Source organism: Dromiciops gliroides, chromosome 4, assembly GCF_019393635.1.
Source record: "Dromiciops gliroides isolate mDroGli1 chromosome 4, mDroGli1.pri, whole genome shotgun sequence".
Taxonomy (NCBI): Eukaryota; Metazoa; Chordata; class Mammalia; order Microbiotheria; family Microbiotheriidae; genus Dromiciops; species Dromiciops gliroides.
The window spans coordinates 411,706,740-411,724,380 of record NC_057864.1 but is presented as its reverse complement, the minus strand read 5'-3'; the positions used below and the strand labels follow the sequence as shown (position 1 = coordinate 411,724,380).

Below are 17,641 nucleotides of genomic sequence, written 5' to 3'. Positions count from 1 at the left end.
TTCTTGTGAAAACTTCAGTTTGACCCCATAGACACAACTTTTGATATAACACACATTAAAAACTAACTTGACAGTCAAAAGACTGAGCAAATGTACAGAAAAGGTTATGATAAGCACATTTGTGTAAGTCAGAGCCCTTACCTGGGCTTAATTCTACCAAGTAGGGCAGTTTTTCAGGTGGGAGGGAAGAGCCATAGCCAGACCCGTCAGCTCTTTCCTTCCCTTTTAGTGGTTTTCCATCAATTTGCTTCTTCAATTTCTTTGGGACATAATCAGGTGGCCTCCTCTTCAATTGAAAGACTAAAATTCCTAGGGGAAAAAGTATAAAATTCATTAAGTTTTAGAACACTCTCGATAATATACCATGAAAGCTGATGTCCAAAAACCCTAGTATAACTTTCCAAGTACTTCACACTGAAAAACTCTTTACTTTCATTTATCACGTTCACTGATTAGACATTACATTTTTTAAATGTTAGTTTGAGCTTTTAAAACAATTTTCAAGTTCTAATATATTTAAACTATTTAAAATGAAATTAACAACCTTAGTCAATAATATATCTAGGAATGGGGAAGCTAGGTGGCACAGTAGATAAAGCACCAATCCTGGATTCAGGAGGACCTGAGTGCAAATACAACTCAGACATGTGATACTAGCTGTGTGACCCTGGACAAGTCACTTCACCCTCACTGCTCCACAAAAATAAAACAAAACAAAAAAATAATATGTCTAGGAAAATGTTAAATTAGAAAAATTAGTCATCTGATTTCTTTAATTAGTTTTAATACATTAATATCACTCAAGCATTTCACAGAATTTCAAAACTATATGGAAATTTAAAGTCTAGTTAAATAATGACCTCCCCAAGTTATACACAATGAGTTAATGGCAGAACATGACTGGAACCCTAGTCTTTGTATTCATGTTATTAGGTTCTTTTTTCCTTTTCTTTTCTTTATTTTTGTGGGGCAATGAGGGTTAAGTGACTTACCCAGGGTCACACAGCTAGTATGTGTCAAGTGTCTGAGACCAGATTTGAACTCGGGTCCTCCTAAATCCAAAGCCAGTGCTTTATCCACTGCGCCATCTAGCTGCTCCTATTGGGTTCTTTTTTATTATAGAATATGATAATTTAGTTTTCCCAAAATGTGTCATCAATTTTGAATAACTCAGAATTATTGAAAATCTATGGGGAACGGTTAGGTGGTGCAATGGAAAAAGCACTGGCCCTGGATTCAGAAGGACCCGAGTTCAAATCTGGCCTCAGACACTTGATACTAACTAGTTTTGTGACCCTGGGCAAGTCACTTAACCCTCACTGCCCCGCAAAAAAAAAAAAAAAAAGAAAAGAAAAAAGAAAAGAAAATCTATGAGAAGACAGTTTTCTTATGATATTATTTTATGTAATTTGTAATAGAAGGTTTTTCTGGACATTTTCTTCAAGGGTCACTCACGAAACTCAAATATCCTTTGTGGACTTGATACCTTTGTTGGCTACCTTTGTTTCAATTCCTGGTTTCCAAGAAGATAAGACAATAGATAGCAGCTAGGTAGCTCAGAGTCAAGAAGGTCTGAGTTGAAATCCTGTCTCAAATGCTTACCAACTACAGGACCCAGGGCCAGTTACTTACTCTCTTACTATCAATTCCGTTGTTGCCATCTGCTAAATAAGGATAATAATAACACCTTTCTCAAAGAGAAACAACAATTTTTAGGGTAGCTAGGTGGCTCAGTGGATAGAATGCCAGGCCTGAAGTCAGGAAGACTCATCTTCATGAGTTCAAATATGGCCTAAGACACTTACTAGCTGTGTGACCCTGAGCAAGTCACTTAACCCTGCTTGCCTCAGTTTCCTTATCTATAAAGGCAAACCACTTTAGTCTCTTTGCCAAGAAAACCCCAAATGGGGTCATGATGAGTCAAACATGACTGAACAACAAATTGCACAGGCTTGCTGTGAGGGTCAAATCAGATAAAATGTAAAGCACTTGGCAAACCTTAATGTGCTCTACATAGGCTAGCTATTATTATCATATTAACATGATATACTCCAAACACATTATACATGCCTACCCCCCCCCATTATACCAGATGAGAGAAAGAACTTAAAATTCCAAGTATTCACCTACTATATAAATTCTTCTGTTTAAATTCTAAAGCCTTGCACAACCTGACCCCCACCTATCTCACCAACTTTACAGGATATAATCCACAATCTAGCCAAAGTGGCCCTCTTGGCTCCTTTTACATAACCCTTCATCTGTCTTTCTGCCTATGTGCTGTCAGTTACCCAAACCTGGAATTCACTTCTTACTCACCTCCAACTGTTATATTAAGCTTTCACTGATGTCCCCAACTGCTAGTGACCTCACTCTGGACCTCCAAACAGTGCCTCATGGTCCAGAATAAAAAGTAATTTAATAGTTTATAATACAAACTAAACTGCTAACAGCAAAAAGAAAAACCTTATTTACCTTTGTCACTTGGCCATTCCCTGAAGATTTGTAGAGGGCATTCATCATCATCCAAGATAACCTCTTTAGCACCTTTTTCATCTGAATGTTGGGCTCCAGGAGGAAGCATAACCTATGAGAAAAATAGCTGTGAAGATCTACCAGCAAAATTACTTAACTGCAATGGACAAGAATTAGAATCTTATATTTAGTGTGGCTTATCTTCTGGTAAACAGGAGTCTTACTAAAGGAAACAATACACACTATTTGATTCTCATTTCACTTCTCACTTTAAAAAGTGAAGAGCAGGGGCAGCTAGGTGGCACAGTGGATAGAGCACCGGCCCTGGAGTCAGGAGTACCTGAGTTCAAATCCGGCCTCAGACACTTAACACTTACTAGCTGTGTGACCCTGGGCAAGTCACTTAACCCTAATTCCCACTTAAAAAAAAAAAGTGAAGAGCAGTAATGGCCTCAAAAAGTAAGTAAATCAGATGGTCATCAATATTACAATTCAATGTTAAAATCTGACTAAAAGCCAAATCATTCTCTCTTTCACACACACATACACACACATAGTGAGGGTTAAATCCAGGGCTGGTGCTTCATCCACTGCGCCACCTAGCTGCCCCCCAAATCAAAGAATTATTTTAAAAACATTGGCCAGAAACCAATACTAATTCTCAACTCCAACAACTGTCATTTTCCTTTTTTGGGTCATATTTTGCAATGTGTTGAGTCTGAGATAAATCCCAAGAATTGTTTCAATTTTTATTTCTCTTATTATGAGGAAATAAATATAGAGATTTTGGGGAGAATCTGGATTTTTTTTTTAAACTAAAAGTGACAATTTGAAATCAATAAAGAAAGAATTTATCAACAGAGTTTGAGGATTGGAAGGAGGGGTTGTCTGAGGGATTGGTAATTTGCTGAGGGAAATGGAAGGAGTTGAGTTAAAGAAGCTGGCCTCTTGACAAGGCAGGCCACTTAATTAGCAGCAGAATCAGTTAAATGAGCTGGAATTACACATAGTAAGATCTTAATAAATTGTTTTTCATTCATTTCATTCAATGCTTACTATAAATTTCAGGTATGTGTCAGTGACTTTATAGAAGTTATTAGCAAAATATTTACAAAAAACTTCCTTGTTTCTTTCTCAAACCTTCAAAGTTGATCTCTATGAAAGTACTTATTATTCTAATAAAGATACAGACTTTCTGGGTTACATGAGCCAACAAGATGGCAGACCAGCCATTTTCTCTGATCCCCATGACCTCATCAAACTTCTCCAAGACAGAAATTATGCACTGATGATAAAGCATGGAGACATCATTTAGGCCAAAGCTTCTTAAATTTTCCACTCGTGACCTCTTTTTACCAAAGACATTTTTACTTTAACTCTTTTAATAAGGTGGACCTTTTGCCATGGACTCTCTTCCCCTCATCCTTGATCCCATCTTCTTGTTTAATATTCCCATTTCTAGTTTTATAATTTCATTTTTTTTCTGCACCCCTTTCCCAAAGGGGTTTCTCTCACTCTTTTCATTATCCATCTGATAGCTAAAAACTGGAAATAAAGTAGATGCTGATCAATTGGAAAATGGCTAAAGAAATTGTGGAATAAGAATGTAATTTAATATTAAAATGCTGTAAAGAAATGTGGTGAATACATCTAAAGATCTATATGAAATAATGCAGAGTGAAGAAAGCCGAATCAAGAAAAAATATCCATACTAACTACAACAATTTAAAGGGAAAGAACACACCAAAAGAATCAAAAGTAAATGTAACAAAAATATAAAGATCCTATGGTACTCAAATTTAAAGTTATAAGAAGACAGGGGGTCCACAGGAGTTACACATTGCACATGGTTTCAATGTATTGATCAGTTGTGCTCACACTTCCTCCCACCCCTTTTCTTCTCCAAAAAGGACATTATCTTTCCTATGGGATGGGGAGTGGGAGGCGGGGGTATACATGGGATACTATAGTGATGTAAGAAACAGAAATATCCCACTAAGAAAATTATTAAAGTTGTTTTTTTTTTTTTAATGGCTAGGGGGCAGCTAGGTGGTGTAGTGGATAAAGCACTGGTCCTAGATTCAGGAGTACCTGAGTTCAAATCTGGCCTCAGACACTTGACACTTACTAACTGTGTGACCTGGGCAAATCACTTAACCCCCATAGCCCCACCAAAAAAAAAAAAAAAAAAAAAAAAAAAGGCTATCAGAAAGTAGACATGTTTTCCCCCAAAAAAGTTAATCTTCTCCTCTCTTTCAGATAACCTGAGAACTGACTCCTCCAATCTCAAGGTTTCTCCTCTAGCATGGACCTTCTCTTCTATGAACGCTTCATTTGGTCTGTGGAAATTTATTTTGATTTGGGGACCCTACCTTTAGGCTGAGATTAGAAAGCCTTAGGCCCTCAGGGTCTCTCCCCCTCCTCCTCAGCTTCAGCTGAGCAAAAAAAGCCCCGTGGGCTATACAAGACGCCAGGTCAGACAGCTGGGGGAAAAAAAAAGCCCCCAGCTCCCTCTGACCTGAGCAGATCCCGGATAGCCTGTGCTGAGGCACATGAAACTTGGAGCGCACCCCGCCCCCACCACCAGCCGCAGCCCTGGCTGGCGGATAAGCTTGGTCAGTGGTGGCGAAGGAAGCCCCGAGATTTGAGTGGAGAGAAGAAAAGGTATATATAGACCTGGGAGTTAGACTCAGGGGGGTCGGATGGAGGAGACGGAATAGAGGAAGGAGACTCGAGGAAGGACTAGGAGAGAGGCTGACTAGAGGGGAGCCCGGACAAGGACGGAGGAGAGTTCAGAAAAGGAGAGACCAGGCTGACAAGGATAGGGGCCTTAATACAAACCAGGGAAAGTGTAACTTGCCCTGAAGCCGGAGGCGGCTAAGGCCCTTATTGTATTCCAGAAGTTCGAAGCACAGCAAGGGCGAGAGACCACAGGAAAGCAGTCAGGTTGTACACTTTATTTCCCTGTATTCCTAATTTGAAATAGTATCTCATAAATAAACTCTGCTTTGATTATTTAGTTAGAGGCTTCTTAATCTTTAGTCTATCAGTTTGGGAGCAGTGTGGTGGAACTTTATAAATGGCCCATATTAAATTAACGAAGTCAGCCAAATAGTAAAAAAGTCCCCAGATTAGTCCTCCAGTCAGCTTTAGCCCCCCAAATTAGGCTAGTCAATTAAAAAATATTTCTACAGGTCCTATTGTTCTTCCTTATCTTTATTTGCATTGGCTCTTACCCTTTCTAACTCCTCATACAGCACATGGGTGACCAGAGGTTTGAGTTGAATTCACATTTAGTAGTGTTACTAGTCTCAACCAACAGGGAAGTATATTAAAGGCAGCTAGGCAGAGAACAGGGCAGCAGATTAGAGCATGGGATTTTGCAATCAGGAAGACCTGATTTTGAATCTCATCTCAAACACTGGGAGCTATCAACTCAGCAAAACAGAAATTTTGTTTTCTGGTTGAAGAGCAAGTAGGCCGGAGGTTATTCTCAGCCCAGAGCACAGGCCAGGTAAGTGTAGAATGTGCCTCTCCTTAAACTGTACCACCTGGGACCCCCTGAAACTTGGGACAGTACAGTCTAGAAGCAGTGCGCCACTTTAAGAAGAAGTTAAAAGTCAAGTAAAAGATGGGCAAGATGAGCAGATGGAGAAAGATGCAGACCATATAAAGTTCCTTTCGTGACAAGGAAGATCGAGGCGCACCCTCAGAAGAGGATAGCAACATCAGGGCTCCTACATCCAAAGCTTCCAAGAAAAATATGAATTGGTCTCAGGCCATAGAGGAGCTCAAAAAGTAAGAGAAATAGAGGAAAAAATGAGAGTGATGCAGGAAAGTCATAAGAAAAAAGTCAACAGCTTTAAAAGCAAAATGGAAAAGCTCTCTGAAGAAAATAATTGCCTAAGAATTAGGACTGAACAAATGTGACTTTATGAGAAACCAAGACACAATAAAGGAAATCCAAATGAATAAAAAAAGAGGGCAATGTGAAATATCTTCTTGAAAAATACAGCTAACCTGGGAAACATCCAGGAGAGATGATTTGAATATTATTGGGCTACCTCAAAACCATGATCAAAACAAGAGCTATGGGGCAGCTAGGTGGCGCAGTGGATTGCGCACTGGCCCTGGATTCAGGAGGACCAGAGTTCAAATCCGGCCTCAGACACTTGACACTTACTAGCTGTCTGACCCTGGGCAAGTCACTTAACCCCAATTGCCACACATGAAAGAAAGAAAGAAAAAAACCAAAAAAGAATTTTGCTGCTGGACTTAGCTCTGAACCTGCAGGACGTCTCAGTGGGCTGCTAAGTCCAGCATCAAACTTCCTAAAACGGACAAGCCAACAGGTCTTGCTCAGGCCCAAACCTGGGTCAGAAACTATCAGAGCTAAGAAGAATGACGCAAGAGGACAAAAACTCAGCCAAAACATTCCCCCAGAAGTACTCAGGTGCCAGCACTAACTAAGTGCAAAGTCCAAAAGTGAGCTAGAAGAATAAGCAAACAAAATGAATCTAGTCACAAAGTGCTAGTAAGACAACTGGGAAATGCAAGACACAAGCCCAAAAGAAGAGAATATTTTGAAACTTATACAAGCAAAGTTTCTAAGGAAATAAAAATGATGCCCATAATATCCAACAGATTATTTTCTTGCTTTAGTTCTATTTCTAGGAATATATCCTTGCTACTTCCATCAATCTCCAAAACACACATAGTTGGTCCTCATTTTTGTAGCGCCATGCAAATTTTTTTACATTTGCCAATTGTTAATATAATTTACTACTAAAAAGATGAGCAATGAAATTACAAAATAATCTTCATGTTTGTTTTTGCTGACAAAGTACTTAGATCATGCTTTTTTAAACTGGTTTGCTCCCCTTAGGAAGCAATATTCTCACGTAATGCGTGGATATCCTTTGCAGAACCAAATACACACTCCTCCTACCTTTTTTCCTCTTCTCAAGTGTTCCCAGGGCCACCTCCTTAACCAAGACTGCCATTTTGTGGAGACATTTTACAATCTGTCCACAACAGCAGAAAACCATATTTCTCCAAGCTTTACACCTTTTAACAGTCTTTGACCCAAAGGTCAGTGCCCGTTTTAATCACGTCTCCATCATGTGCGAAGGTCACTGTTTCATAGACTGCTTGGATTTAGACCCAGAGGAACTAGTAACAGGTGTAAAGTAAATAAAGCTTAACAGATAAGTCATATGAAAGGTTATCAATAAAAAAACAACACAAAAACCCTTTCCTTCCAATTTTAGTTGTATAAATTAGGTAATTTAGTATAACTAAAGAACTATTTCAAAATAAAACCCACCCAAATGCCATTTTTAAGTATACTCGGAGTGATTTACTGTGCATATATGCAACACATCTCAAACTTAGCAACTGAAGGTGATAAAGGGATCATAGTAAAAATAATTACTATCTTTGAAAACTTTTTATAAACCTTAGTATAGTACTCCACACATAGGAAATACTTAAGAAGCTGTTGAATTGTTACATTTTTTTTAATGGACATAAAAAAAAAATCACTGTATAAAATGAAAACTAAAAAATGACCATAAAACCAGCAGCAGCAGCAACAAAGGTTAAACACTGATTTAAGGGATGTTGGTCTTCTAATTTGCATTTCAGGAAAAGGCATGATTTTCTCATTATAATTATATAACATTGTGAAGGCCTTTCCATGGTGCAAAAAATTTAAAGCCAGTTAATTGGCTAAGCAAAGGTCAATCATGGGTAAGGAAAGATCAGTCATTTAAGTCTTCCCAAAAGATACTTCGCTTTCTTCCAACAAGACACACTTTTCAAAATCGAGACAGCACAAAGAAACAAAAAGAATGCCACTGGTATCATATTCTTATTTTTTACTTTTACTCAGTTTTCTTATTTTATCAATTCCTTTTCTCTTCAAATCCTACAACAATAACACTGGAACCAAGAATAGGATGTCTGGAAAATGCTTTGCATACTTAACTGTGAAATCCTACTCTAGGAAAATGGAGAAGTCAACTCTCACTGACTGACTGATGATTATTAGAATTTTTTACAGCTAGTCTGTGACTCAGCATTGAAAAGTTGCATATCATCACTCAGCAATATATCATCCCGAATATACTGTACAAGCTTCTGGTTAGATCCTTCAATTAAAAGGGTTACAGATATACTTCTAGAAATTAAGAATAAGGTATGACACAACAAACATTGGATATTTGGAAGCCACTAATTTATTTGAATAAGGAAAATGAAATCTCTAGATATTTTAGACCCTGTAATAAAAGTCATGAGAGAAAACAATCCTTTAATAGCATCCATAAACATAATTAGAATGCCAAATTCCAATTATCCAGAAATGCATGTCAAGTTGTTTAAAGCAACTTTAAAACATCTTTAAACTTTAAATGCAAGGCTTCACCATTTTTTTGTTACCAGTGCTGACAAATGTGGTTACTTACACGGGCAACACAGTAATCCTTGGGGTTCTCTTTTTCCAAACCATATTTCTCTAAAGCTTCAACCACAGCAAAATCTGCAGTATCCGTGGTCGACAGTAAGATTGTCTTATATGGGATGTTTGGTTTTAAACTATCTGCATAAATCCTCAGGGTTCCACCTGTAAAAAAAATTAAGTTTAAGAATATAAAACAAACCCCAAAACCCATTATTCTAAAAGTTCTCAAATTTTTGTAATGGTGATACATTTCATGTTTTGAAAAACTTCAGCAAACCTTTGCAGTGAGATGTATTATAATTATTTTTACCAAAGTACATTACTAATGGTATCATAGAACAGATAATGCTAAGTTTTGAAATTCTGTATTTTCTGAGCAATTTTATTCTAAATATAATGATAAGTGGGGCAGCTAGATGGCGCAGTGGATAAAGCACTGCCCCTGGATTCAGGAGTACCTGAGTTCAAATCCGACCTCAGACACTTAACACTTAATAGCTGTGTGACCCTGGGCAAGTCACTTAACCCCAATTGCCTCACTAAAAAAAAACAACACAACATAAAAAATATATATAATGATAACTTACATAATGAAAATAATTATTGCTTTATCAGCAGCAAATGTTTTACAACTGGGAAGAATGTTGAATGTTTAAGAACTTTGTTTTTCTTTTATTTAACATGAGTTTATTTTGTGGTAGACTTTCAATGAATCAGGTTTTCACTTTAAAGAATTAAGCAAGTTGCTTTAAAGTTTGCTTTGTTTTAAAATGCCTTGCTAAGTTTACTGGAACTACAGAAACACTGCTTTAAATTTTATAAAATATACATTTCATATCAGGATAAATCCAAATCAATGTAGAGCTTTAGGTGGCATCCTATTTATTTTTCTTAGGCATTTAGTACTCAAACTAGATTTATGTATATCTGTTTTAATCATCAGTTCTACTTATTAAAATATTTGTTTCTTTGTCCATTCAAATTTCCCAATTTTATCTGATTATCTGTCAGTACAAAAATGATATTTATAGATTCCCTCAGCAGCCTTAAGGGAAAGAGAATATAAATGACCGTCTATATTTTACCTCTGTTGAAGTTATTTTACCTGTCCTTTGTACAACACTGGGTAAATTCAAGATTGGTTCTAAACCAATACATTTGTGTTCATAAAGTTGATTTATAATTAAATTGAGGTGACTGGACAGAAAATATTGAATGATTTCGGGCTTCCTTTCTTTGCCCTAAGATCAAATAGCAATTAACTACCACACATACTTTTATCTTACTCCTTTTCCTCTTTAACCACAATTCTGAAAAAGCACCTAATCAGCCAATCATAGCAAAACAAATTAACTTAGAAAAGGAATCCAAGAGCTAGAAAAAGGATATCTCCAAAGGTAATCATTATTACAAAGGGAAACTAAAATAAACAATATAGTATACCTAAAGAAGGATATTTAAGTGAACTTACTGCTTATCACTTGAATTAACAAATTTGTCTAGGTCATATCCTTGTGAATTCAAGGTCTATAGAGCCAAAACTGTTGAAGAAACTATGATTGTCCTGCATTAGGAAACAGAAAACTATGGTGCTAGGGCTGATTTGTGACTCTGGAAAAATCACTTGTCCTCAGTTCCCTCTTTTATAAAATGAAAGAATTAGACTAAATGACATCAAAGAACTGTTGTAGCTCCATGATTAATTTTGGCCCATCTAAACATCAATTTTGCCACTAGATGGTGCTCATTAGATGTTTTTCAATTAAGTGGGCTGACATCTCATAAATTAGAATCTTAAGAGTTATGGAATTAGGGTGAGAGGGGAGAGAAATGTATGTGCATGTTGGGAGTAAGGGAGAAGGTAGGAGTAAGGTTGGATAAGGCCTCAGTGATTATCTAAAGGATTTTCTCAGCAAATAAAGCTTTTTATCATCAATTTATTTCTGTAACTTCAAGAGATCCAAGGTTTTATCAGTAAAAGTATTCTATCTACCAAGAGATCACAACACCATGTCATTCTCATAATTCACACACACATAAACACACATACTATCTAGCAAAGGGGGACTGTGAGTTACAGCCCCACATTTTATCACCTATTGACCAGCTGGGGATGAACCTCAGAATTTGGCAAAGTTGGCACTTAAATTACTGAGTCCATTAGCAAATCCATGCTCAAAGGCTATCTAGCTTGGTAGAACGTGCCCAGACACAAGTTTTGAGGACCAAGGGTTCACACCACAATCTGACTAAATTCTTTTTATTTTAGTTCCCTGATGAAAAGTTATCAAAAAGTATACTATGTTGTAATATCATTTTCGTCATGCCTCATTTTGGGGATGGGGTTCTTATACTCAATGTCCCTATTTTTATAACTATCTTGCTATATACCTCCTGAAATACAGGTAGTCCATTTCTCCTTTAGGGGAAAATAGAGGTAATTAATGTTTTCTTCCCTCTATAGTTCACACTTAGAGAATGTTTTCACTTATTCAAATTTTGGCATGCAGCAATTGCCCTTTCACAACTCTGCTTTGGGGGAGGGGAGAAAACACTTCTCTGAACATACAACTGAGTGATTAATTTGCCCATTAACCTCAGTTATAGGGGAAATTGATGGGGGGGTGGAGGGGGAGGGTGGGGGTGGCACTCGTGCCCTGAAATCCCACATGACTTATTTCCCTGATATAGGTTTATATCACATATTAACCTATAAATACCCACATAACCTAAAATGAACAAATACTGATATCGTAGGTTATCATGTAGCCCCTAAGTGGGAATCTTAAGTTAAGAAATGTTACCTGAATCAGGCCGGCCGTCTGAGCTTCGGAACTCTTGCATTCTCTTTTCTAGTTTCTGCTGTCTCCGACGTTTCATGACCACTTCAGGATTTGATATTGTGCGTGTAAAACTGGTTTCAGGCATATCTTTATACACCTCAGCTGCCAGGCGAGAATTCTCACTTGTCAGGAAAGAAACATATTAACACTGACAGTCTGAATTGTTTTGTTTTCCAGAGCAAAATACTAAATAAAAGATATCCTGAGACCACAGATTTTTCTTGATACTGTAATTTATTATTTGAATAGTAAGTCTGCTCTCTACTAAACAGCACCTAAGAATAATAGACTAGTATGTCGATAAGAGAGGAGATAATGATCCTTTAAAAATTAATATAACTTAAAGCATAGCTTATTAATTACCTACTGTGTTTTCACAAAAAGACTACTCCAAACTGAAAACAGAAAACATGTAGAAAAGGAATTAGTCATCTCTAAACAAGTATAAAAGACAGATTAGGTTTCTAAAAGTCAACTTTTATGATTAAACAGCAACCCCTCTTATATCCACTTTAATTTTCCTGCAGTCATAAGAGTCTGTTTAGATGAATAATGGTACTGGAGTATATGAGGAATGACTTTTACAGAAGTTATACTGTATCATTTCACACAGATGAAATAAAATGAAATAGTAGAGAGGGGCATGTCAAGAGAAAATTCTTGACACTATAAACTTTTGCTGCTATACAATCAACAAGTACTTCATGAGTAGTTACTATTATATCATTATTTATCTTTTAATCAGGGTGAAATCTTTTGGTTTGTAAAAGCAAAGTATTTAGGTTGTCTCAACAATGAACTTACATGTCATCTCCATGCAAAGGCCTATCATCTTTATCAGACATCTGTCGCAATGCCTCTTTCTCTCGCTTCTTTTTTTCCTTTTTTTCTTTCTTTGAAAGAGTTCTTTTAAAATTCTGGATCACACCTTCTTTTTCTTGTTTCTCAGGCCCATTACTCTGAGCCTTCTGGGGAAAAAATGGTTGTAAAAATTCTGACTATAATAATTGTGAAAACTGAAATCAGTGAAGTTTTATTTTGGAGCTATATTTCCACGTGAGAAAGTCAATATAGAAAGGGGAACATATGAAGTGGTTTTCAAAGTGTTAAAATCTAAATTTTTTTTTGGTTACATCTAAGTTAAAAATTATAATAGATCCTATATGCTTATACACAAAGTAAAAAAGATTTTGATCATCTTATATAATAGGAAGTATAGGTACCATTATTTCAATTTAAAAGGAAGGGAATGCAAAAAAATCCCTAACAAAAGCAACCCAACAATTGGTCTTTGAACCTTCTAGATTATCCTCATAGACAGGAACATATTAGTCAAGGCAGCTGTTTTTTAATGGCTCTAAGTGTTAGGTTGTATTGTTTTCCTGTAGAAAAGATCTTTATACCACAGAATTAAAAAAAAAAATCTAATCTAATCTCTCAACAATCTACAAAATCAACCTGCATATAATTCCTGCTCACTGGTTACCTTTAAGAAAGTAGCAGGGTATAGTAGAAACATGGTTGGGAGACCTGGAAGTCAATTTAAATTATAGTGGGGTTTTTTTGTTTGTTTGTTTGTTTGGGGGGGGGGGGGGCAGGACAATGAGGGTTAAGTGACCTGCCCAGGGTCACTTAGCTAGTAAGTGTCAAGTGTCTGAGGCAGGATTTGAACTCAGGTCCTCCTGGATCCAGGGCCTGTGCTTTATCCACTGCATCACCTAGCTGCCCCCTAAAGTATAGTTTTAACATTGATGGAGGAGTACTGCACTTAAAATGAGAAAACTTGGGTACAAATACCAGCTCGATGAACCAATAGAGTTTGCTACTTGAGTAAGTCAACACAACTTTTTCACCTTCAAAATTGGGAGTAACAGTGATTAAATGCCCTAATAAACATATTTAACTAAGTCATATTTAGATAAAAGTGTAACTGAGAATAGTCCAAATAACTGGAAAACTTGCACTGTGTGTGTATCTGCATATGTATGTGTGTGCACACAACTGTGGGTGTATAACAACTTCTCCCAATATTCAATTTGAGATTTCCAAAGTGTTTTTAGCATATATTTTAGCCCAAATCTTTGAGATGAGGATAAAAACACACGGAAATGACTTGTTCACAATCATACAACTAGAATTCTATTCCAGATCTCCCAACTACAAGGCTAATGCTTTTTTCCCCATACAAAAGCATTATTTTATTATCATCATACTTTCAATATCATTAAAGAGGGAAGAATGGTACAAAAGAGCTGGGATTTGAACCACACTCCTTTTACTTCAAATCCAGCACTTAATCTACTGCTTTTGTATGTGTTCTAGAAGTAAAAAAGAGAGTAAAGGAAGAAATGAAGCAATCATTTTTAATTGCAAAAAAAAAAAATCAAATACCACTTTGTTGAAAATGATTTTGCTTCATGAGTTTTTACTTACTATGGAAACCTTGATAAGATCTGGCTCTGGACTTTAAAATTATTATTATATAAAATGATGGAGGACTCCTACCTTAGGAGGAATGGCATCATTTTCATTCTTGAGCACAAATCTGCCCTCCCGATCATCTTTGTTCCAATTTAACTGTACAACTAGAGGCTTCTCATCTATATCCAATCTTCTTTCTTCTTCAAAACATGAAAAGATTTTTAAAAAAAGATTATGGTTATTTAATGTGAACAGATAATAATACCTTTATTTTAGTCTTAAATATCTGCAGTGCTTACAAAATGACTGAAATATTTAAATTCCTACTATACCCAAGGCTACGTCAAATATAAAGGAAAATGACAGTAGTTGGAAAGTTAAGACAAACTAGAAAATGAAAGCAAATACATGATAATGAATTGCAGTACAAATGTAATGTAAAGAAGCAAAAAGCTAATTGAGCTTCATCACAGAGTAAAAAGCTTCCCAGAGAAAATGAGTTTTGAGCCAAATCTTAAAGAAGTGATAAACAGATGTGTCCAAGTGGAGGTTTCTAGGCAAATAACATGAAAAGAGGCACAGAGAGAGTCATGAACAAACCTCAATTTAACAAGAGGCTACAGGATGACTAGGTGGCATAGTGGATTGAGCACCAGCCCTGGAGTCAAGAAGACCTGAGTTCAAATCCAGTCTCAGACACTTACTAGCTGTGTGACTGCCGTCCCCGTTCCTTCCCCCCCCCCCCCCCATCTTGAGAGAGACTAGAAAGGGCATTTATTTAAACACAGAGTACTGATATAGGAAGTTATTACAGTAAGCTGAAGCATTAAATTTTGTTCAAAGGCAACAAGCTTCTGGAACAGGGGAGTAATGGGATAGAAAATATACTTAACAAAGATTACTTAAGTGATTATGCATAATGTAATAGAATGGGGCAGGGGGGAAAGAACCTAAAATGTTTTTTGAATAATAAATGAGGAAGACCTGAACTAGGATGTAATTGTGAATGTGAATAAAAAGCGTGTATTTATAGGGTAGCTAGGTGGGGCAGTGGATAGAGCACCAGCCCTGGATTCAGGAGGCTCTGAGTTCAAATCTGGCCTCAGACACTTGATAGTTACTAGCAGTGTGACCTTGGGCAAGTCACTTAACCTCAATTGAAGGAAGGAAGGAAAGAAATAACCCAAAACTCCTAATTTATAACAAATGAAATTTTAAAAATGTAGATGTATCCTTGGAATAGCCCATTAGAAACGACTAGGTGGTAATGGTAGATAGAATGCTAGAATTAAAAGTCAAGAAGACCTGAGTGAGCTCCCGAACTCATGACACAATCACTCCAAAAATATCCAAATAACGCCACAGGAAAATGCCTGGAGCAGCAAAACTCACAGAAGAATGTGCTGAAATCATCTAACCAAGAACGGCTTGGAAGGTCAGAAGGAGAGAACTGCTGTGCTGATATAGGAGTCAAGCCCAACCCCACAGTCACCCTGACACAGATCCAGTCCCAGGAAGGCCTCACCAGAGAAGGAGACCCCCAGAGCCTCTGAATCAGCTGAAGCACCAGTGTCGTCTGGAACTAAGCTCACAGTCTGGTGAGTGGGCTGAGCCCTGGGCAGGGGGGAGACTACCGGGGTTTATGGTGGTACTGAGGCAGAACTTGGATTTTTTGCCCCTGTCAAGAACCAGGAGGTAGGCTTGAGTAGCAGTGGCCCAGGTGGGGGAGGGGCACGGCACAGGCTCGTCGGAGCTAATCACCACAACACACAAAGCTGGTTGATTAGCAAGTTGGTCTGGGGTCATCTACGGGCCAGGCAAGTGAAGAACCTGATCCTCCTTAAATCATACCACCTGGGACTTCTTAAGCTTGGGATACTGCAGCCTGGAAACAGTGCCCCACTTTAAGGAGACAGAGCAAGGTTAGGACAATACAAAGTTTCTTCAGTAACAAGGAAGACCAAGGGGCACCCTCAGAGGAAGATGTCAACATCAGGGCCCCTATATCTAAAGCTTCCAAGAAAAATATGAATCGGTCTCAGGCCATAGAGGTGCTCAAAAAGGACTTTGAAGATAAAGTTAGAGAGGTAGAGAGAAAAATGGAAAGAGAAATGAGGGTGATGCAGGAAAGACATGAGGAAAAAGTCAACAGCTTGAAAAGTCAAATTGGCCAAATGGAAAAGGAGGTACAAAAGCTCTCTGATGAAAATAATTGCCTAAGAATGAGGATTGAACAAATGGAAGCCAGTGACTTTATGAGAAACCAAGACACAATAAAAGCAAATCCAAATGAATAAAAAAATAGAGGGCAATGTGAAATATCTTCTGGGAAAAACTGCTGACCTGGAAAATAGGTCCAGGAGAGAGAATTTGAAAATTACTGGTCTACCTGAAAACCATGATCAAGGAAAGAGCTTAGACACCATCTTCCAAGATATCCTCAGGGGAAATTGCCCTGAAATTCTAGAAGAAGCAGCAGAAATAGAAATTGAAAGAATCCACCGATCACCTCCAGAAAGAGATCCCCAAAAGGAAAACTCCTAGGAATATTATAGCCAAATTCCAGAGCTCTCAGGTCAAGGAGAAAATATTGCAAGCTGCCAAAAAGAAAGAATGAAGTACTGTGGAGCCCCAGTCAGGATAGCACAAGATCTAGCACCTTCTACATTAAAGGACCCAGAGGGCATGGAATATGATATTCCAGAGGGTAAAGGAAATGGGATTACAACCAAGAATCACCTACCCAACAAAACTCAGCATAATCTTTCAACAGAAAAAATGGGACTTTAATGAAAAAGAAGACTTTCATATATTTGTGATGAAAAGACCTGAACTGAATGGCAAATGTGACTTTCAAGTGCAAGACCCTAGAGAAACATAAAAAGTTGGAGCTGGGGGACATACATGGGTTTGTATAGTGAGCAACTGTCTTGTGTCTGAGGCCGGGTTTTGGCTGGGATCCCCCTGGGTCCAGAGGTGGTGCTTTGTCCACTGTGTCACTTAGTTAGATGATGATATCTTTAGGGTTGAATTGAAGGGTGAAGGGAATGCACTGGGGGAAGGGGAAGGGCAGAGGTGAAATCCTGCGTGAAAGAGGCAGGAAAAGGCTTATGGAGTGGGGGAAGAGATGGGAGAGGAGCAGGGCAGTAAATTAATTTTATACTCATCAGAAAAGGCTCAAAGATCTTAAACTCATTAGAGCTGCCTCAAGGAGGGACTAACAGACACACCCAACTAGGTGGAGTAATCTATTTAATCTGGGCAGTAAATAAATGAGCCTAACACTCATCAGAATTGGCTCAAAGAACCTCAATCTCATTAGAATTGGCTCAAGGAGGGAATAATGTACACACTCAGTTGGGTTGAGTAATCTCTCCAACACTGCAGGAAAATAGGAGGGGAAGGGGATAAAGAGAGAGGGGCAAAAGAAGGAAGGGCA

The 17,641-nt window shown here is 37.7% G+C and overlaps 1 protein-coding gene across 27 annotated transcripts in view; it reads right to left on the bottom strand.

Moving 5' to 3' along the window:
• The window catches only part of AFDN (afadin, adherens junction formation factor), a 181,640-nt gene that overhangs the window by 97,313 nt on the left and 66,686 nt on the right, over positions 1–17,641 (bottom strand). For 18 of the 27 annotated variants that reach the window (XM_043999451.1, XM_043999453.1, XM_043999474.1 and 15 more), the window contains exons 3-8: positions 14,287–14,402; positions 12,586–12,749; positions 11,743–11,903; positions 8,943–9,100; positions 2,476–2,587; positions 142–309 (exon numbers count right to left, since the gene is read on the bottom strand). In XM_043999451.1, coding sequence (XP_043855386.1) covers positions 142–309; positions 2,476–2,587; positions 8,943–9,100; positions 11,743–11,903; positions 12,586–12,749; positions 14,287–14,402 — 879 coding nt within the window. The remainder of the gene's footprint in view (positions 1–141; positions 310–2,475; positions 2,588–8,942; positions 9,101–11,742; positions 11,904–12,585; positions 12,750–14,286; positions 14,403–17,641) is intronic. The other 9 variants (XM_043999454.1, XM_043999466.1, XM_043999469.1 and 6 more) reach the window with 3 other exon arrangements.